Source organism: Monodelphis domestica, chromosome 2 (assembly GCF_027887165.1).
Source record: "Monodelphis domestica isolate mMonDom1 chromosome 2, mMonDom1.pri, whole genome shotgun sequence".
Classification (NCBI taxonomy): domain Eukaryota; kingdom Metazoa; phylum Chordata; class Mammalia; order Didelphimorphia; family Didelphidae; genus Monodelphis; species Monodelphis domestica.
In genome coordinates, this window is record NC_077228.1 from 512,918,245 (window position 1) to 512,941,243 (window position 22,999).

Here is a 22,999-nt window from a genome sequence, read left to right on the forward strand (position 1 = left end):
ACATCCTTCCACTGAAGGCCAGGTGATGTGGGGCCGGGAGCTCTGCGGCTTCCTTCGCTAAGGAGAGGGAGGAGCGTTGCGAGGTCTTTGCCTCGGTCCGCCCCTTCTAGGGGTCTCGTCTGGCCATTTGGCCTTCATTGTCTAATTCCTCCTTGGCTCTGCCCTCCTCACACAACCCCACCCCTGGGCGGCTGCCCTCTTTTATTTATTAATTAGGTGCCTCCCAGCGATTCCGATTCCCGGGTGGCTCCAGGGAGAGGGAGAGAAGGTCGGGGTCTCTTCAGCAGCTCCCAGGTTGTGCCTCCGTCCAAGGCCAGCTCTTGTTTGGTTTGGAGCCAATTTTCCATCCGAGCCTGGAGGCAGAATGGAGCAGGTCCCGGGAATCACCGCCGAGGGCCCTTCTGGAGACGACAAGAGGAACCAGGAGGCACCCTCCCGCAAGGGACTCTGGAGGATCATCCCAGAAGGCTTTCTGGCAGAACTCTACAGTCTCTTCTTTCTGGCTGGCCCCATGGTAAGAGCACGGCAGGGGAGGAGGGAAGATACAAATGGGGGACGCTGCACCACGGCAATGAGCTCATCTGATCCAGATCCTCAATGTTCCAGCTGAGCAATGGGGCTTGGACGGGACTTTGAGCTTCTGGGATAGGAAATGCCCAAAGGGGAGAAGCTGGCACCCCGCCCCAGACGCTCCCCCTAAATGGGGTGGGGAGGGAAGGCAGAGGTGGGGTCTGTCACCCCACCGTCACGCTTCCCCCCAAACGCGATCTCTCTCCCCACTGCTTTCTCCAGTGGGATTAGACAAGTCCGCCTGTGTCCTTGGGAAACGAGAAGGCTCCCCAGGCCCCCGGGTCATCTTTCTCCCATTTCTTCTAGTCTGAGCAGCCGCAGGTCTCCTTCACCTGAGGCTTCCCGGGGCACCAAATGCCGGCAGGGGGAGCAAGACGCCCAGGGGGGCGGTCTCAAGTTCAAATCCAGCTCAGATTCTTCCAAGCCGTGGGACTCAGGGCAAATCAGGCCACATGGCTACCTTAGTTTCTTCATTTGTAAAATGGGGTTTCCAACAGCATCCACCTGTGCCGTGAGGATCAACTATGATAATATTTATGAAGCACTGAATAATCCCTAAATGTAGGTTATGGAAGTACTGGCTATGATTATGGTTACTAGAGAAATTCCAAGCCAGGAGTGGCCATTCAGGGCCAGCCAGGGGGCACAGTGGAGAGAGTGCTAGACCTGGAGTCAGAAAGACACATCTTTGTGAATTCAGTCATGGAATAGCTGTATGACTCTGGACAAGTCATTTAACCCTGTTTGTCTCAGTTTCCCCATGTGTAAAATGAGCTCCACAAGGAAATGGCAAAGCACTAGTATCTTTGACAAGAAACCCCCAAATAAGGTTACACCAATGCAGACAGGACTAAACAAAAATTGAACCGACCATCAGAGGGCTTTCTTTTGGTTTCATTGGTTTTCCATGCTCTTGCATCCTTTCCTGATTTTTTCCTCAGCTTCCCACAGATGATATTTGTTCTGTGTCAGTGATTTTTTCCCCTTTAATAGAATGAAAACTTTGCAAGAACAAGGAGAGGGAAGCTAGGGCCTCTTACTGCACATGGAGACTTTTCCCGGAGTCTCATTTTATTTCTGTATCCTCAGTGCCTGGCACAGAATAGGTTCTATTTTTCTTTTTTCTTTTTTTTTTCTTAACCCCCCCCTTCTTCCATCTTAGAATCAATACTGTGTATTGGAACCAAGGCAGAAGAACAGGAAGGCCTAGCTGTCACCTCTCTTTTGTTTTAGAAGGAATACTAAGACATAAAGGAAGAGTCTTGAAAAAAAAAATCCATTCATGTTCATTGAATTGAATTGAGATGAACATAGACCTGCTGGTAGAAGCCAGAGAGGAGTTACTCTGGGAGAGTCCATCATGCTCAGTTAGTGTGGTGGAAAGAGGGCCTCACTGAGAATCAGATCTCAAGTCAAATCCTGGCTCTGCTAAACTTGTATTACTTTGGGCAAGTGACTTCCATTTCCTTGGCTTCCATTTTCTTCCCCTTAAAATGAGGGGGTTGGACTCAATGCACTCTATGGCTCCATCTAGCTCCAAGTCAAATGATTTCCCATCCCCAAGATTCTGGGAGCCCTTGACTTGTTCCTCTTTTCTTTTCTTTCTTTCTTTCTTTCTTTCTTTCTTTCTTTCTTTCTTTCTTTCTTTCTTTCTTTCTTTCTTTCTTTCTTTCTTTCTTTCTTTCTTTCTTTCTTTCTTTCTTTCTTTCTTTCTTTCTTTCTTTCTTTCTTTCTTTCTTTCTTTTTTAACCCTTACCTTCTGTCTTGGAATCAATACTGTGTATTAGTTCCAAGGCAGAAGAGTGTAAGGACTAGGCAATGAGGGTTAAGTGACTTGCCCAGGGTCACACAGCTGGGAAGTGTTTGAGGCCAGATTTGAACCCAGGATCTCCTGTCTCTGGGCCTGGCTTTCAATCCACTTAGTTACCTAGCTGCCCCCTTGTTCCTCTTTTCAAAAAAAGATAATATTTGTAACATACAGTGCTGGGCACACAGTAGGTGCTTAACCAATGCTCATCCTCTTCCCTCTAGTTCATATACCAACTATTGATTTTCATGATCTTCGTGGTAAGCACCATCTTCTGTGGGCACCTGGGAAAGCTGGAGTTGGCTGCGGTGACATTGGCAGTGGCAGTAAGTTCTCTTCTCTATTCACTTTGGGGAAGGGGGTTGGGGAAAACCATCCCTTCTTAGAGAAAGACCCAAATTCTGTTCCCTTCTCTATTCTTCTCTACTATACTCCCATTTCTGAACACCTCTCAAGTGGCATTTCCAGTCCTCAGGGCTGCTTCCCCAGAGATATCTGCTATTACTTAGCAGGAGAAGATCTATTACATATAACTAAGGACCGGGGATCTTAGAATTCCTAGTTTACTTGAAAACTCCTTCATGAGGGGGCAGCCCAGTGGCCTAGTCTAGAGATGGGAGGTCCTGAGTTTAACTGTGGCATCAGACAATTCCCAATTGTGTGACCCTGGGCAAGTCACTTAACCTCCATTGCCTAACCCTTACCACTCTTCTGCCTTGGAACTAATACACAGCATTAATTCTAACGCAGAAGGTAAGGATTAAAAAAAATTCCCCCATCAGACTTTTCCCCATCTTCACAGATGCTAATGCCTCTATCACACAATTGACTTGTATTAATTTATTATTGTTTGTTTTTAAATTTCCAGATTACGTGTCAGTACAATTAAAAAAACCCAACTATCTTCCATCTTACAATCAATATAAATATTGACTCCAAGGAAGGAAGTGGTAAGGGCTAGGTAATTGGGGGTAAGTGACTTGCCCAGGTTCATACAATGAGGAAGTGTCTGAGGACAAATTTGACTCCAGTTCCTCCCATCTCTAGACCTGGCTCTCCTAGCTGCCCTGATACAATTTTTATTAAATGACCATACTTTCCCCTGAAAGAATATAGACAGTTCTGCTGGGTAGTGGATTCTTAGTTATAGACCCAGTTCCCTTGCCTTCCAGAATATCATATTCCAAGCCTTCTGGTCCTTCAATGTGGAGGCTTCCAGGTCCTGTGTGATCCTGACTGGGGCTCCATGATATCTAAATTGTTTCTTTCTAGCTGTAAGTAGTATTTTCTCCTTGACCTGGGAGCTCTTGAACTTGGGTATAACATTCCTGGGAGCTGTCATTTGTCGATTTAATGCAGGAGGTGATCTGTGCATTCTTTACATCTCTATTTAATCCTCTTGTTCAAGGATCTCAGGGTAGTGTTCTTGGATAATTTCCTATGTAGCGTGATGTCTAGGTTTTTTTTTTTGGCCTTGACTTTCGGGTAGTCCAATAATTCTTATATTGGCTCTCCTGGGTATATTTCCCAGGTCAGTTTTTTTTTTGATGAGGTGGTTCATATTTTCTCCTATTATTATTAGCTTCTAACGACCAATTCCAATTTTTAAAGTCTGAATTTCTTCCATGACCTTTTGATCCTCCTTTTTCTTTTGATCCATTTTTCTTTTCAAGTCATTCTTCTCATCTTTTTTTTTTTTGGTCTCATTTTCCAATTGGTCAATTCTGGCTTTTAAGAGACCATTTTCTTATTTTAGTTCATCTACCTCCATTTCCTAATGACCTATTTTGCTTTTTAAGCTGTTTTCCTTCTTTTCCCAATTTTCTTCAATCTGTCCTATTTGATTTTTTAATTCTTTTTTGAGCTCTTCCAGAGCCTGAGTCCAGTTTCCTGGATTTTTTGAGGTTTTGCTTGATATTCCTTGGATCCTATCCTCCTCTGGTGGTCCTGTTCTTTGTTCTTTATCTCCATAGAAGCTTTCAATTGTAACTTCTTTTTTCTACTTCTGTTGTTTACTCATATTTTTCCCCCTCCTTATGGACTGTATACTGGCTCCTCTGTTTGTTCACTGGACCTGGGTGTTTGAGCTATTCTTCCCTGAAGGGAATCTTAGGTTTTTCTCTCCCTGCTCTGCTAGTATACTGGATTAGATCAGTTGAGCTGACCTGCTGAGCCAATCTGCCCTGAGGCTAAATCTTCACCAGCTGCCTTAGAGGCTGAGGGTGCTCAATCAGTTTCCCCGATTCCTCCCTGCCAGCCAGAGTAAGAATTCTGAGCTTCATATGGTAGTACTGAGGTACCCTGCCATGGCTACAGCCTTCACCCTGGAATCCTAGAGTCAGTCCAAGTTTTATTGCAGGTCTCAGTGCATGCAGTAGGTGGAAGAAGGGTGTTGGGTCTCTTCCTTATATTATGGAGATCAATTCTCTGCCTACCTTTCAAGTCATATTCAGCAGGAGAGTCCTGTAGCTCCATCTTGTTCTTGAGTTTGGATTTCTGTCTTTTTTGAAGATATTTTTAAAGATTGGCATGGAAGGACAGTCAGAGAGGTTTTGGCTTCTGCTACTTCTAAGCCACCATCTTGACTGTGCCCTGGTACAATTTTTAATGTTCATTTTCTGACATTTTTTGATACATGTTCTTTCCTTCCATTCCACCCTCTCTTCCTCCCCAATATGTCAGGTAATATGATCATGAGTCCTCATACAGTATTTATTTCCATGTTCGTTATGTTGTGAAAGAAAACACATATTGTTCACCCTGGAGAAAAGCTTGTATTTATTTGTGGGGGGTAGTTAGAATATAAGCTCCTTGAGGACAGGCAATGGTCTCTTTTTTATTTTTCTTCCCCAGTACCTAACATAGAGTAGGTGATTAATTAACTCATGTTGATTATTTTGTATTTATTTGTGTATAAGGGCAGCTAGGTGGTGTAGTGAATAGAGTGCTGGGCCTAGAGTCAGTTCTTGGATTCAATTCTGACTTCAGACACTTCCTAGCTGTGTGACCCTAGGCAAGTCACTTCACCTTGCTTGCCTCAGTTTCCTCATTTGTCAAATGAGCTGGAGAAGGAAACAATGCCTGTATTTTAGCTGTATGACCCTGGACAAGTTATTTAACCCAGTTTGCCTCCATTTCCTCATCTGTCAAATGAACTGGAGAAGGAAATGACAATTGTATCTTAGCTGTATCATTGTGGGCAAATCATTTAATTCTGTTTCCTTTAGTGTCCTCATCTGTCAAGGAAAGGGCAAACTCCACCAGTATTTTTGCCAAGAAAACCCCGATTGGGGTCAGGAAGTCAGATTTGACTGATTTATGTATCAACAATATATGTACTTGTCTCCCTGGCTAGAATGTAAACTCCCTGAGGTCAGGCGATGCTCTCTCTTTTTTTCTCCCATTGCTTGGCATTCTGTAGGGGATTAATAAGTGGGTGTTGATTGACTGATGAGCTTTTTTTTTTGCCCTAGTTTGTCAATATCTGTGGCGTTTCGGTTGGTTATGGGATGGCCTCGGCGTGTGACACACTGATGTCTCAGGTAGGAGTTGGTTCACTTCAGCTGCCACTGAGGATTCTCCATCTCCCTTGTTCCAGGGAAATATCAGGGAAGTCATCTGGGCTCTCCTCTCTCAAGTTAAATGTTTAGAAGCATTAGGTACCCTTTGCATAAATCTAGGCAAGTGAAGGCTACTTTCGGCTACTTGGAGAGAGGCAGAGTGTCTGGGAAACGAAGGCATAGTGTCCAGAGGCAGAGAGTAAAAAGCTGAACTCAGAGATAGGTAGCCCAGGGTCCAAGTCCCATCTCAGATCCATCCTGCTTCTGAGCCTCTGGGGAAGTCGCTGACTTCTAGGCTTCCAGGCAGTTCTCTGAGCTGCAGAACAGATGCTGTTCTTAATTTCTTCTCTGATAATCTCCTAAATCAGTGATATCACAGGTCTATAAAAAAAGATGTAACCATTCAACCATCTTCTTTCCTGTTCAGACCATAGATAGGGCACCCCACTTTAGGAAGGACTTTGATAATCTGGAGAACATTCAGTAGGGTGATAGACAGATGAGAGACCATGCCATGGAAGGGACAAGATTGAGAATGTTGAGTCTGGAGGCAAGAAGACTTGGGAGCCTGGGGATGAAAGCTTTTTTTTTAAGCCCTTGCCTTCTGTCGTAGACAGATTGATTATCAATATCAATTATTTATAATAATGTATTATTTCATATCATAGTATTATAAATTATAAAATCACATTTATATCTAATATATTATATGCAATATTAATATGATAGATAAGTATATATAATGTGATATCATATATTATAATTTTATAATACAATAATTTATAAAAAATAAATATCAATTCTAAGAGAAAAGAGCAGTAAGGGCTAAGCAATTGGGGTTAAGTGAGTTGCCCAAAGTCACCCAGTTAGGAAGTATCTGAGGTCAGATTTGAACCCAGGACCTCCAGTCTCTGGGTCTGGCCTTTTATCCATTGAGCCACCCAGCTGCCCCAAAAGCTATCTTTAAGAACTAACAAGGATTGTTAGGCAGACCAATAATGTCAAACAGAAAGAAACAGGCTGGATATAAGGACCCCTTGCCTTTGTGACTTAGAAAACTATATATAATAATAGTATCTTTGTTTTATTGGGGGGTTTTTGGGTTAAGTATTTCCCAATTACATTTTAATCTGGTTCAGGCCTCATTGGAGAGGGAGAGTGTTGTCTGGGCAGCATGTTTGGCACCTCTGGGTGTAAAAGATTGATTAACGATGAATAATTAATGTTAATAACAATGGATAACTAACAACATACGGATACATCCAGTATTATAAGAATACAAGAATATAACAATAAGCTATACTTGTAATAGAAAAAGACTTAAAAGGCAATATCTTTTTCTATTACTATTGTAGATTGAAATGTGTATTTAAGGGACTTTTATATGAAGAGGGATTAAACTTGTGGCCCAACTTTGTTGAGTATTGCCTCTCCCATAAACAAATACTTTACTGTACATGGCCACCTAGACTGTTCTCCTCTCCAGCAACCTGTCTTGGGTCCCTGAAATTGCCATTTGAATTACTTCTTTAGGAAAGGGTATAATGGTTTCAAGAACTCCCAGTTCCATCCAAATAGGTTACTTTATCAGTAGGATATAATATATTAGCCCTTAAATGCCCACAAAACCATCAGCATAGGCTAGTAGAAAGTAGGGCCATTGAAGGCAGGAGCTATTTTCCATTTTATCATTGTGTTTCTAGAGCAGTACCCTTTAGCTTTAAGGAAGGCCAACCCATGACCCATATTTAAGATGAAATATGAAAGGAAATAAATTCTAGTTTTCCATGCATATGTACCTGAGAAATGATACACAAGGATTAAAGTTTCATGAAGAAAATAATTGAGCACATGACTTTTTTTACTATCATGAAACTGTTTGATGTAATCCTTAGGATCACAGATTTAGAGTGGGAAGAGACCTTGGAGGGCCACTCCTTCATTTTACAGATGGGATAACTAAGGTCCAGAGAGATGAGTTACTTGACCAAGGTCACTTGGGTAGGATGTCAGAGGCAGGATTTGAACTCGTGTCTTCCTGCCCTTTGTTATATAATACTGTTTTCCAGACATATGGAAGCACCAACAAGAAGTATGTGGGGGTCATCCTGCAGAGGGGAATCTTGATTCTGCTGCTGTGCTGCTTTCCCTGCTGGGCCCTCTTCATTAACACTGAGCAGATCCTCTTGCTCCTCAGACAAGACCCTGATGTGTCTAGGTGAGGCCCATGACTTCAAGGTCTCAGAAGGTTCCCCTGGGAAATAGCATGTGGTAGAACATAGACCCAAGCCCCAAGCCTTACAGAATGTGCTTGATCTTTTTTTTAAACTGACAAGTCTTTGTTGTAAATGGTATTCAGTGTTATCCATCTATGTGTGGAACATAGTGTACGTGTCATGTGCTAGAGTCCCCTGTTGGCGTTTTCTAGTCCCTCAGAAGTGGTCTTGGCTGCTTGAAGGCGATTCCTACAAAGAGTAAGCTATGTAGATCAAAAATTAATATCCAAAATACTCCAAGTATTATATTTAATAAGATTTATTCAATAATAACTTAATGCAAAAAGGAAAAAAAAGGCTAGAGAAACAGAGAGCTCACCCAACCACACACATAGGAAAAAGAAAGAGAGGGAGGAGCCACAAAATTATATACACACATGTAACAAATACAAAGGTGAATGAAGGGAAAAGGATTCTTGTGACAAGAAAAGAATTCTGGACATGGAGTCCAAGGGTTCAAGATTTTATAATTACACAAAGCCATGGCAGGGGTAATTAAGGACAGCAAAGTCTGTTATCCAAGGGTCAACCTAGCATCATGGCACCCACTGGTTCCATGTCATGTGGGACAGTAATAAGAATAACTAACATTTATAGAGCTCTTATTATATGCCTGGCACATCACAATTATTGATCCTGACAATAATCCTGAGAGGTAGGTTTTATTATATCCTCATTTTACAGATGAGGAAACTGAAGCCGACAGAGGTAAAGTGACTCACCCACAGTAACAGAGCTAGTAACTGTCTGAGGCTAGATTTGAATTCAAATCTTCCTGACTCCAGGCCCAGTGTTCTATCCACTGTACCACTCAGCTACCATTAAATTCTGACTACCACTTACTGCCCATGCAACCTTGGGACAAATTCTTTCACTATTATGGATTTTGATTTCTTGCTTCTTGAATGAAGTGGGAGGGCTACAGTAGATGAACTGTCACGTTCCTTCCAATTCTAACTCTGGGAGCCTGACTTTGGAGAGGATTATTGTGAGGCTTGTCACAACAGGATGACTCTTTCAGCCTTAGCAATATTTGCTATTGTTTAATTAGTTGCTAGAGAAACTGGGGTGCACATGGGTTGAGTGAAGACCCAAAGCATGCATTCTTGAAGAATGGAGGAAGTAAAAAGAATATAGGCAGCTATGACCTTTTATGGAATTTTTTCATGTTACAAAATTGCTTTCTTTTGTCAGCTTCAAGAAGGTTATGAGAAGGAATGGATGGATGGAGGGATGGATAGATGGATGGATGGATGGATGAATGAATGAATGGATGGGTAGATAGATGGATGGATGGATGGATGGATGGATGGATGAGTGAATGGATAGGCAGATGGATGAATGAATGGATGGATGGGTGGATGGATGGATGGATGGGTAGATAGATGGATGGATGGATGGATGAGTGAATGGATAGGCAGATGGATGAATGAATGGATGGATGGGTGGATGGATGGATGGATAGATGGAATGCCATCTTAGCAAGAGAATAAAGAATGATACTCTCTGAGAGGGACAGAATGCCTCTACACAAGAGGCATTAGGCAGTAGGTATTCGGATTAGACTTCAGGACTAACTCTTTTTTTTAAACCCTTACCTTCCGTCTTGGAATCAATACTGTGTATTCATCCCAAGGCAGAAGAGTGGCAAGGGCTAGGCAATGGGGGTTAAGTGACTTGCCCAGAGTCACACAGCTGGGAAGTGTCTGAGGCCAAATTTGAACCCAGGACCTCCCATCTCTAGGCCTGGCTCTCAATCCACCGAACTACCCAGCTGCCCCCTTCAGGACTAACTCTTTTTAAAAATTTTTAACCCTTACCTTCCGTCTTGGAGTCAATACTGTGTATTGGCTCCAAGGCAGAAGAGTGGTAAGTGCTAGGCAATGGGGGTCAGGTGACTTGCCCAGGGTCACACAGCTGGGAAGTGTCTGAGGCCAGATTTGAACCTAGGACCTCCCGTCTCTAGGTCTGACTCAGCCCACTGAGATACCCAGCTGCCCCTGAGTGGTAAGGGCTAGGCAATGGGGGTCAAGTGACTTGCCCAGGGTCACACAGCTGGAAAGTGGCTGAGATCACATTTGAACCCAGGATCCCCCATCTCTAGGCCTGGCTCTCAATCCACTGAGCTACCTAGGTGCTCCCTAGGACTAACTCTTGATGGGAATTTTAACTTGAAAGAAACAACCTAGTATTTGTGTGCGCAGCTAAGCTCTAGCAACAATTATGTTCTAAAGAGATAATAACAAATGACTTGGAGAAAGAATCAGGCTAGACTCGTTTCTCAGAGATAAAATCTTGGGTGTTGATATACATTCATTTATTAGTATGCTTTAAAAATTTGATGTAATTGGTATGTATTACTCTTGCTTTGTTAATGGACTTTAATAGCATTATTTATCTTTTGTTTATAAATTACAAGCATCATGTTGGCCTTATCTCAGAACCCTAAATTATAGACAGGCTATTTAAACTATTAAATTTAAGACCACACTAAGACTTTTGGGACATCTTGCACTGCTGAAGTCTCAGGCTACCAAGTACTGGGTGCCTTTGAATAACAGCCCCAGCCTCCTAGGGCTGCTGTGAGAATTAAATGACATAACATGTGCAAAGTTCTTAGCACAGTGCCTGGCACATAGGAGACATATACATAATAGTTATTATTATTGTAGTGTCAGGTGGCAGCAAATAGCTCAAAGCTGAGATAAATGTCTTAACTGGGCTCTGGAAAGATTACCAAGGAATCACTCAGTTAACTAAATGCCTCCAGGTGTGCAAAGCACTTTGTAAATATTTCATTTGATCCTCAAACAATCCTGAGAGGTAAGTATTATCCTCATTTTATAACTGAGGAAACTGAGGAAGACAGAGGTTGTGTGTGTGTGTGTGTGTGTGTGTGTGTGTGTGTGAGAGAGAGAGAGAGAGAGAGAGAGAGAGAGAGAGAGAGAGAGAGAGAGAGAGAGAGAGAGAGAGAGGACAGACAGATAGAGAGAGAAAGGGAGAGACATAGAAAAAGAGAAAGAGAGAGAGAGACAGAGAGAGAAAGGGAGAGACATAGAAAAAGAGAAAGAGAGAGATGGAGAGAGAGAGAGAGAAGGAGAGAGAGGACAGACAGACAGACAGACAGAGAGAGAAAGGGAGAGACATAGAAAAAGAGAAAGAGAGAGGGAGAGAGAGAGAGACAGAGAGAGACAGAGAGAGAGAAAGGGAGAGACATAGAAAAAGAGAAAGAGAGAGATGGAGAGAGAGAGAGAAGGAGAGAGAGGACAGACAGACAGAGAGAGAAAGGGAGAGACATAGAAAAAGAGAAAGAGAGAGAGAGACAGAGAGAGACAGAGAGAGAAAGGGAGAGACATAGAAAAAGAGAAAGAGAGAGATGGAGAGAGAGAGAAGGAGAGAGAGGACAGACAGACAGAGAGAGAAAGGGAGAGACATAGAGAAAGAGAGAGAGGGAGAGAGAGAGAGACAGAGAGAGACAGAGAGAGAAAGGGAGAGACATAGAAAAAGAGAAAGAGAGAGATGGAGAGAGAGAGAGAGAGAAAGAGAGAGAGAGAGAAGGAGAGAGGACAGACAGACAGAGAGAGAAAGGGAGAGACATAGAAAAAGAGAAAGAGAGAGAGGGAGAGAAAGGGGGGGAGGGAGGGAGAGAGAGAGGAGGGGGGAGGGGGAAACAGACAGATACAGAGACAGAAAAAAGACAGACAAGCAAAAAGAGAGAGGGAGGAGTAAGCGAGAGCTTTCATGTATGCAATCTGTATGTGTATGTGTATAGGCGTAGATAAATAATTTCAGCTCAGTAGCTAGCTAAAGGTTTTTCATTAACACAGAGCAAAATCCCAAGTTCCTCCATCATTCATTCAGCCTTTATGTGATGTAGTATACCCAAGTAGTGAGTCCTTATTGGTTGTTTTGCCCTCTTAAAAATACATAATGTTGTGTGATCCTGGGTAAGTCACTTAACCCCAATTGCCTAGCCCTACCACTCTTGTGCCTTGGAACCAATATGCAATATTGACTCTAAGAAGAAGGTAAGGATATGTATATATTATATATTACATATATATACACATATGAATCCATGTATGTTTGCAAATGTGTACATATACACACAATGAAAATGCTTGGTGATCATTTATATTTCAATAAATTAATTTCATTGCATCAGCTATCATAACCCTATTTCTGCCTTTCCCCCATCTTCATTCTATCAGAATTCTTTGTAAATTCTTTGTATAATCTAATTAATAATAATAATAAATAATATTCTTAGCTTGGTCCTATGTGTGTGTATGTGTTTTGCTTTGTAGCATTCCATAAAAATCTTTTTAGATTTTCTTTGTATTCTTATAGTTTTTAGTTTTAACTGTATTAGAATATCCTATTACATGAAAGTACCACAATGTATTCATTGTTGAACATTTAGGTGGCTTCTACTTTTGTTTTCATATATATGGGAATAGATGTGGGAAATGGATATTTCATAGATATAGATATAGATATAGATATAGATATAGATATAGATATAGATATAGATATAGATATAGATATAGATATAGATATAGATATAGATATAGATATAGATATAGATATAGATATAGATATAGCAAAAGGGTCTGGACCAATAATTGTACTGGCATCAGGAACTTCTCCTGATGCAGATCGGCGCCTCCTCTACCACATACAGTCTTAGAGGCTTGCTCTGAGCGTGAAGTACCCATCTCTTTCCATTGTACCATCCAGTGCCAGGAAAAGCTTTGGATAGATAGCACTCTGGGGGCTTTGTTTTAGAGATCCACAATGGAACAATTGAGCCAAGAAATATGTTTAGTTTGGAAATGTTTAGTGAAATATTGCAAGATTCGTGTCCAAAAAAATATTGTTGTTGTTGTTGTTCAGTTGTGTTTGACTCTTTGTGACCCCATTTGGCATTTCTCTTGGCAGAGATAAATGGTTTGTCATTTCCTTCTCCAGCTCATTTTACAGATGAGGGAATTGAGGCAAACAAAAGTTAAGTGACTTGTCCAAGGTCACACAGCCAATAGGTACCTGAGGCAGGATTTGAACTCAGGTCTTTCCAACTTCAGGCATAGTTCTCTGTATACTATGGTGCCACCTAATTGCCTGCAATTCTACCAGTGATGAATATATACCTGTGTCTCCACAATCTGGCAACACTGAATTTCATTGCTTTTGATTATTTTTGCCAATTTGATAGGTGTGAAGCAGTATCTCAATGTTTGTTTGTTTGTGTTTTTTTTTAAATCCTTACCTTCTATTATAGAATCAATATTAAGTATCAGTTCCAAGGTAGAAGAGCAGTAAGGGTTTAGCAATTGGGGTTAAGTGACTTGTCCAGGGTCACATAGCCAGCAATTATGAGGTCAAATTTCAACCTGGAACCTCCCATTTCCAGGCCCGGCTCTCTGTCCACTAAGCCACCTTAGCTGCCCTTCAAATGTTGTTTCAATTTGCATTTTTGGAAGCACTGCCTCTGAGTCAGAGGACCTGAGTTCAAATCCTGCTTCTTTTGTTTACTACCTATAAAGCTTCAGACAAGGTACTTCCTCTTTCACAACCTCAGTTTCCTCATCTGTAAAAGGGTTGTACTAGATGTCTTATGAAATCCTTTTCATCTCTAGAACTGAACTCCTATGATTGTTCATGAAGTTAGACATTTTTCCAAATGAATATTAATAACATGAATTTCTTTTTTTAAAGAAAATGATCTGTTTATGTCCTTTCTTCATATTCCCACAGTGATATAACCATGACTTCTCTTTATATTTATGCTGTATATATTTATCCTTGCTCTTGATGTCTCTCCCTTTAGACTGTAAGCTGCTTAAGACTACAGATTGTTTCATTCTTTGTATTATATATACATGACCAGAGCCTTGCACAGTGTCTGGTATACAGTAGGCACTTACTAAATGCATATTCATTAATTGTTTAAATGATCAAGGCACAGAACCCCATAGCTAGGAAAATGGAACTAAGGAGAGGGCTCTGCTGGTCACTTTGGAACTCCATTAAAATGTCATTTATTTCTCTGTTCTTTGTAGTATAACCCAGGAATATGTGATGCTCTTCCTTCCTGCTCTGCCGGTAAGATTCCCATAATTCTCATTTCAATGGTCCAGGTACAGTGGACAGAGACCACCCAAATTTGAGTTGCTTAAACTTCATTATGTTGATCTTGGGTTGTTTTCACCCATCTCAGCCTAAAATGACTTTAAGTCATAAAACCCTTGAGATATGGAGCTGGAATGGACCTCATAAGCCATCTGATCCACCCCCTCATTTTATAGATGGGGAAACTGAGGACTAGGGTCATCATAGGATCCTAGATGGTGAGCTCAGAGACCATCCAGTCTGACCCCCTCATTTTATAGATGAGGAAACTTCCTGTAATCTGACTTCCCTCTCTGCCCATCTCCCACCATCTTCCAACTGGAGGAGTTGGGCAGAGTTCCCCTACAGCAATTGTGCCCAAGAGTCAATGCCGATTTGGTGGTTCTCTTCTCCAAGACATTCAAACTTGATAGGATCCAACCTTGAATGATTTCTCTAGACTTTTCTTTGAGATTTAGAGACTTGACTTCCATTTAAGATAAATGTAGTCTGACTCTTTGGGGAGTGGGTTAAGAATATCGGTTTATTGATTAAGCTAGCATTTAACCAATAAGTTAATAGACCAACAATCCTCTCAATGATCGGAGCCCAGCTTGACCCTTGATTATTCAAGCTAATGGCCAGGATCATATACCTAATAAAACATTAGATAATCTCTCAAGATTCTCCCTATTGACACAGCCATCTCTTAATCCTAGAGGCAGGTCAACAGGTAATACAATGGCACTGATACGCTGGAGAGAGATGAGAGGAAGGCAGCCAGGTTGGTGAAGGATTTGGGGGTCCATGTTATATGTGGACTGGTTGAAGGAACTGGACACATTTTAACCTGAATAAGAGAAGACTTAATGTGTGTTGAGAGAGAGGTCAAGTACTTGAAAGGCTGACATGTAGCCACAAGGGGTATTCCAGGATGTTTCAATATCCATTATCTAGCTAAGTTGAGTTAACCCATTAGTGACACAATTCTGGTGCTACTAACCCAGTAACTGCCTCCTTTCCTCTCTGATGCATGCATATGAGTCTCTCCAGAGGTTCTCAAGTTTTTTTGGTTTTAGAATTTTGCCCTTTACACTTTGAAAAATTATAGAGGACTCCCAACCAGCTTTTGTGTGTTGCCATGGATATTGGGTTTTTTTTTTTTTGCTATAGTTCAGTTGCTTCAGTTATAACCCCATTTGGAGTTTTCTTGGCAAAGATACTGGAATAGTTTGCCATTTCCTTCTCCAGTTCATTTTACAGATGAGGGAACTGAGGCAAAAAGTGGTTAAGTGACTTGACCAAGTCACACAGCTAGTAAGTGTCTGAAACTGGTTTTGAACTTAGGTCTTCCTGATTCTAAGCCCAGCACCCTATCTACTTTCACTGCCTCACTCTTCTCATTTACTGTATTAGAAATGAAAACTGATAAAATTTATTTATGAATTCATTTAAAATAATAATGGAAAATATTTTTCAAAACGAAAAATTCATGAGATCAGCATTGTTTTTCCTTATTTTACAAATCTCTTTAATGTCAGGTTTAATAAGTGATAACCAGATTCTCTGATTTGCTTTTTGAGCTCAAAGACTCCTTGAAATTGAGGACTCGGCTACCTCCAGGGATCCAGAGACCACACTTTGAGAACCCCTGCTGTACTATCCCCCTTTGTCCACCAGGGGGCGATTGGCTCTCAAATGCATAGGCAGTTCATATAGCACTTTGCTTTCAGGATTTTTTTGGTCTTTGTCTTTTTTTTTTTAATTATTTGTATTTTTTTAACCCCCTACTTCACTGCAGACATGCAAATCATTTAAAAAACCCTCATCTTCTGTTTGAGAATTGATACTAAATATTGATTCCAAGGCAGAAGAGAGGCAAGGGCTAAGTCATGGGGGTTAAGTGACTTGTCCAGGGTCACACAGCTAGGAAGTATCTGAGGCTAGATTTGAACCCAGGATCTCTCTTATCCAGGCCTGGCTCTCCATCCACTGAGCCACTCAGCTGCCCCCATGTTGTGTTTTTCTCTTTTCTTTTTTTAAACCCTTACCTTCTGTCCCAGGATCAATATGGTGTATTGATTCCAAGGCAAAAGAATGTTAAGGGCTAGGCAATGGGGGTTAAGTGACTTGCCCAGGGTCACCCAGCTGGGAAGTGTCAGAGGCCAGATTTGAACCCAGGACCTCCTGTCTCTAGGCCTGGCTCTCAATCCACTGAGCTGCCTAGCTAGCTGCCCCCTGAGTGGAGAGAGATTTGAGGCAGCGGGTGCTACTTGGCAGAGATTAGAATACAGAGGAGAACAACCTGTAGTGGGGATGAAGGAGGAGGAGGACGCTTACTCCTTCAGGAAGTTTGGCCATCCTAGCTCAGTCCTAATGTTTATGTGTCTATTTCCCCGCAGATGATTTTCCTTTATTGCTTAGAGGTGAAGTACCTACACAATCAGGTACGTGGCACTCCTCCCCGCTCTAGGGCTGCCCTCCTTATTGACACCCACTGGCTGCTGCCCTCTCCTGGGCTGGAGCTTTTAAGGGGCCAACCTCAAATGTGTCCACATGGGCTGGGAGGAATGGGGAAAGTTGGGCTGTGGAAGAAATTAGAGCCTCTTAATGATATTAACCTTTTCAGTGAAACACAGACAGAAGAGTTGCCATGACTAAAAAGCATCAGGCTGGCTAAATAATGGCCACCCCTTGGCCCATTGGAAACCCCCCCCGCCCCCTAACTTAAGGCACGTGCCCGCTTTCTGCTCCCTCTCCCCCTGGGGCACTCACCCTCCCAGCTGGTAAGAAGGGCGCGAGGGCCAAGGGTGGCTGGTTACTCAGCTGGTCATGGCTCCTTGTCTGGTACTCTGGGTTGGGGCGGGCACACCAGGGTCCCTAGCCATAGCATCTCAGCTCTATGAGTCAGCCCCCCTTGTTTTACAAGACATTGGAATGGAGAACCAGAAAAGGAAGTGACTCTCTAAGGGTCACACAGTCAGTCAAAGAGCTGGTGACCGAAGCCAGGACGTCTTGCCATCCCCAAATTTGTTCCCTCCATCATTTCTGCCTCCTTTATTAAGTGACACTCACAAGGTGACGTCCAAAGACACAAAGTGCCATTCACAAACACACAGAGACACCCAAAGCTTATTCTGACATCAGGAGACTCATTCAATGGCCCCTCATGGCTCCATTGTCCTACCTTGGACAGATCCGTGAGACACCCCCTCCTGGACAGCCTCATGGCCAGGCTTGAAACCACACAGACACAAGAGCTCCTTTTCCTCCAGTTATACACCCGTAGGTGAACACACAGCTGCAGAGGATCTAGCCACCAAAGCATGCCAACAGAGACTCGAAGAAGAGCTGGGAGTCTGAGTGTTCTGTGGCTAGGTTCCTGTTTTCCTGTATTTCAGGGCATTGTCTGGCCTCAAGTTCTCAGCAGTATCCTGGCAAATGGCATCAATGTGTTGGCTAACTATATCTTTGTCTCCATTTTGGATCTGGGAGTGCCGTAAGTAGCAACTGGGCATTAAGAAGGCAGGAAGAAATGACAATAACACAACAATAATACCAGCTAGCATTTCTAGAGCACTTAACTAATATTGCCTTGTTTAAGCCTCATCCTGGGGGGAAGGTGATTTAGCACAACATTTTAGCTATTTAGCACAACCATTTAGCACACCTGACACATAGGAGGTGTTTAATAAATGGTTGATTTACAGATGAGTAAACTGAGGCAGATAAATGACTTCCTCAAGGTCATACAGCTAATATCTGCAATAGGATTTGAACTCAGGTCTATGGGAATAGGGATGAAAGGAATGACTTCCAGTTGGATGTCGATGGGTAAAGGGCAGAAGAAAATTAAAGAAGGAGAAAGAAAGGAAAAAAAGCTTCCTCTGGGGCAGAAAGGGCAGGAAGAGATGGAGACATCATTGCAAATGTGGCATAAATTGAGGTATAAAGAGTGCCCTAACTCCTGTTCTGGGCGTATGTCAGAGCAGCAGGCTGGTTTCTTTCTTTCTTGCCCACCTTTCAAATGTGGTGACCCCAGATAGACCTGCTTAGGGGGTGGGTTCACTGACCCAACGAGTGGGGAGAAGGGCATTTCAGAGGGAGGCAGAGAAGGGGGAAGGAAGGTGAGTACATTAGACAGAGTAATAGGAGGAGATCATAGAATCACAAGACTTAGAGCTAGGTGGCTCAGTGGATAGAGAACCAGGCTTGGAGATGGGATATCCTGAGTTCCAATCTGGCCTCAGACACTTCCTAGCTGTGTGACCCTGGGCAAGTCACTTTACCTCATTGCTGAGCCGTTACCACTCTTCTGCCTTGGAACCAAAACACAATATTGATTCCAACACAGAAAGTAAAAGTTTTTTTAAAAGATTGGGAGATGGAAAGGAACTCAGATATCATAGAGTTAGAGCTGAAAAGGGGCCAAAAGGACCTTTGGTTCCACCAACTCCTTCATTTTACAGATGAGTAAACTGAGACCCAGAGAGTGGTTTGCTTGGAGTCACAAGGCAACAAACAACAGGAGTACAATTTGGACTGGGGTCCTCTGACTAGGTGGCCTGGTAGATAAACCTGTGAGCTTGGAGTTAGGAATTTCTGAACTTGAATTTTGTTTGAGGCACTTAATCCAATAAGACCCGCGTCCCTTCCATTTCCTTCTCTTGGCCAAGCTCTCTCATCTGTGAAATGGATTGATTGAACTCAGTGATGCCTGAGGATTGTTCTGGCTCTAAATCTATGGTCCTAAGCTCCTAAGACTCCAAGATCATTTTGTTCAACTTCCTGAAAAAGAAACTCGGGGCCAATGCCCAAGGTCACAGTGATGAAAGAACAGAGGAATTTGAACTCAGGTCTCCTGACTACAAATGGCAACTTCTATCCACTGCGCCATATTGCCTAACGTCAGGCTCACACCTCAGGAGCTGTCCATGTTGGGGGGATGCCCCTAATCTAAGGGGTCTCCTTCTTCCCTCCTGGGGGCAGTTCTAGGGTGGCCACCCTTGTGGTATTGCTTGGGTACAAGCCCAATAGCAGTCCCTCCCCCTGGAGAGAAAGGGACTGCCTTGGGGGAAGCCTCTATAAACATTTCTTACTCTGACGACTACTATTATTATCACAGTTGATTTCAGCGTCTGGCTCAGTGGGAAGGTAGATGCTGAATGGGGATGGAGGGCAAGGACGAAGGTTCCAAGGAAGTCTCCCCCCAGACCTTCCTCTCCTTTTCCTTCTTTCCCAGGGGCTCTGCTTTGGCCAACACCATTTCCCAGTTCATCCAGCCCATTGTCCTTTTCCTGTATATCATGGCGAGGAAACTCTACCGGGAAACATGGGAAGGTACAGTCTTTGTTCTCTTTCTGTCAGAGCCGCCCAAGGGTCGTGCTGTCTGTTCATCCCCATCCCTTTCCAGGGACTCATTAATTCCATGGCACGAGTCAAGAGAAATGGGGGAGGGGTATCTGGATACGACGATCGTAGGTCTAGAGCTAGACGGGATCTCGGAAGCCAAGTGGTCCAGCTCTTTCATTTCCCAGAGGTAGAAAGCACTAGAGACGGACATTGAACCCAGATCCCCTGCCTACAGCCAAAGTTCTTTACCGTGGACCGATGCTCGTCCAACACTTTCCTACCTCAATTAATCTCCACAAAAGCACAGTGAGGGAGCCACGATTGGGATGATCCATCACCTCTTCTCCTCTCCTTCCCATTTTACAGATGAGAAACCTGAGACCCTGAGAGGTTAAAAATGGCTTGACTGAGGTCACAGACTAATTGAGTGGTAGAAAAGAGACCCAAAACTGGGGTCTTCTAACTCTGGTGGGGGGAAGAAGCAAGTCTCCAAATTAGACAGTGGCTCCCAGCACCCCCGCGAGAATGAGCCCCTACTGAAGCTGCAAATAGCCTGGGGAAGCGGAGCCTATGCCCCAGATACCGGCATCTAAAGGGGTAGAATGTCCCCTTTGGGGGCTCCATTGCTTTCCTGTGTCTTTCCCCACCCCAGCATCACTGGCCCCAAAGCTCTTGAGTGAGTCTATGGCCCAGCGATCTCTTCTTCCAGGAGCTTTTCTGCCAGGCTAGAGGAATAGCTCAAGATGACCCACAAGCTGCCTGGATTCAATGGGGGAACTTCTGGGGAAGCTGCTCACCAGTCCCATGGACGGTAGCCATTAGTCGCCTCTGCCTTCCAGTAGCAAACTCAGGCTTGACCCTCCGCCATTACTGTCCGCCTTTGCCCACCATTTCTGGGGGAGAAGACTAGGGCTGAGGCTGGTGAGGCTGGTGGCCAGATGCTTGCCTTGCTGACTCTTCTCAAGTGAGCTATCTGTCCAGATTCTTGTTGCTGTCATCCAGCTCCCACCTGCCCTGCCCCAGATCACTTTGCCTCTTCCCCAGCAGTTTTAGTACTGAGCTTACAGTCATGGAAGATATGAACGATAACCTTGAAGGAAGGCCCGGTTTCAAATCCCACCTCAAATACCTACCATTTGTCTGGTCCTGGCTTAATCTGGCCTCATTGTGCCTCAGTTTTCTCATCTGTCCAATAAGGACTCATTGTTGACCTCTAAAGTCTTCCAACTCTAAATCTGTGACTGAGGCTCTAAATTCTCAGTTCTTTAGCCTCCTCAGCATCCAAGACCTGTGTATCAACCACACAGGTATGGGAAATGATCATCTTGGTGCCCCCATTGAACCAAGTGAACTTGTTCTAGCTCCTGAATCTGGTCCCCGGCCCCCCTTGGCCAGTTCTGGGTTCAATGGCCCTAGTGCTTTCCATTGTGCCATATTGTCTCATCTTGGCGCCTTCCATGTAAGGCTAGCTTTGCTGAGACTGTCCAGGATCTCCTAGGTTAGGTCTCCTCAGGTACAACTTTGAGCGGCTCCAGGCCAATGGATTGAAGCCTCTGGATCATGCTAGGGGTAGGGGGCTGGGAAGGGGACCCCAGGAAAAGCCACAGGCAGTTTGGCTCTGCTGCTTGACATCACTCCAGCCACCCTCCTTTCTTCTTCCAGGTTGGTCCCTCCAGTGTCTACAGGACTGGCAAGCCTTCTTGTCTCTGGCTATCCCGGGCATGCTTATGATCTGTATCGAGTGGTGGGCCTATGAGATTGGAAGCTTCCTGATAGGTGAGACCCTGCCATTCACAAAGCTGTGGAAGGGGCTGGAGGGAAGACAGCAGAGCTGTTTCCCCCTGTTTGCCGAGCTCTCAGATGGAAGATAAATTAACTTTGTTCTGCTTGTCCCCAGAGGGCTGAACCAGGAATAGTGAATGAAAGTTAGGGAGAGGTAGAGTCATAACAAGAGTCATCCATAAATGGAATGGGCCCCCTGGGGAAGGGTCACAAAACCTGAAGAGATCTGGTGGTGGTTTGGTGCCTTTTCAGTCACATTTGACTCTTCCTGAGCCTATTTGGGGTTTTCTTGGCAAAGATACTGGAGTGGTTTGCCATTTCCTTCTCCAGCTCATTTTAGAGATGAGGAAACTGAGGCACACAGGGTTAAGTGACTTGCCCAGGGTTACATAGCTAGCATCTGAGACTGGATTTGAATTCAGGTTTTCCTAACTCCAGACCCAGAGCTCTATCCAATTGAGGTTTCAGCACCTTTTTCTCTTTCTTGCCCCCATGTCCTAGGGGTGGTTGGTCTGTATCCTGGAAGAAGGCTGACACTATATCTGTGTTCTTCAACATTTTGCTTTCTCCTAGGTTTGCTTAGTGTGGCGGAACTGTCTGCCCAGTCCATAATTTATGAGGTGTCAACTATTGCGTACATGGTGAGTGCAAACCTCCCATCCCTTCTGGTCCTAGAAGGAAGAGGCAAGAAAGCTAAAGAACCACTTTCCCCTCTTCTTTCTTATAAACTTTCCTAGTCTGGCTCCTACTGACTATCCTTGGAGACCTTTGACCAGAGGGCTTAGAGCTGAGAAACTCTTACAGACTGTCTAGTCCAAACCCATAAAGGCTAGAAAAGGGCTAAGACTCTTTCTTTCTTTCTTTCTTTCTTTCTTTCTTTCTTTCTTTCTTTCTTTCTTTCTTTCTTTCTTTCTTTCTTTCTTTCTTTCTTTCTTTCTTTCTTTCTCTCTTTCTCTCTTTCTCTCTTTCTCTCTTTCTCTCTTTCTCTCTTTCTCTCTTTCTCTCTTTCTCTCTTTCTCTCTTTCTCTCTTTCTCTCTTTCTCTCTTTCTCTCTTTCTCTCTTTCTCTCTCTCTCTCTCTCTCTCTCTCTCTCTCTCTCTCTCTCTTTCTCTCTCTCTCTCTCTCTTTCTCTCTTCCTTCCTTCCTTCCTTCCTTCCTTCCTTCCTTCCTTCCTTCCTTCCTTCCTTCCTTCCTTCCTTCCTTCCTTCCTTCCTTCCTTCCTTCCTTCCTTCCTTCCTTCCTGCCTTCCTTCCTTCCTCCCTCCCTCCCTTTCTCCCTCCCTCCCTTCTTTCCTCTCTCCCTTCCTCCCTCTCTCCCTTATTTCATTTTTCCCTCCCTCCGTCTCTGTCCCTCCCCCCTCTACCTGCCTCTGTCTCTGTCTCTGTCTTTGTCTCTCTGTCTTTGTCTCTCTCCTTTACCTTCCATCTCAGAATCATTACCAAGGCAAAAGAGCAGTAATGACCATGGACAGATCCTTGGAGACTTCTAATAGGGGACTTTTCTAAGTTCACATCAATCCCCATCCTTAAAGCTGGCTGTGT

At 43.6% G+C, this 22,999-nt stretch overlaps 1 protein-coding gene across 1 annotated transcript in view; it reads left to right on the forward strand.

Moving 5' to 3' along the window:
- The first annotated feature begins 220 nt into the window (after positions 1-220).
- The window catches only part of SLC47A2 (solute carrier family 47 member 2), a 34,343-nt gene continuing 11,564 nt past the window's right edge, over positions 221-22,999 (forward strand). The window contains 10 exon segments of the mRNA XM_001372729.5: positions 221-514; positions 2,602-2,703; positions 5,851-5,919; positions 8,007-8,155; positions 14,276-14,318; positions 16,727-16,771; positions 17,726-17,823; positions 19,567-19,664; positions 21,339-21,452; positions 22,032-22,099. Of these exon segments, the coding sequence (XP_001372766.3) occupies positions 365-514; positions 2,602-2,703; positions 5,851-5,919; positions 8,007-8,155; positions 14,276-14,318; positions 16,727-16,771; positions 17,726-17,823; positions 19,567-19,664; positions 21,339-21,452; positions 22,032-22,099 (936 nt within the window). The 5' untranslated portion in view covers positions 221-364.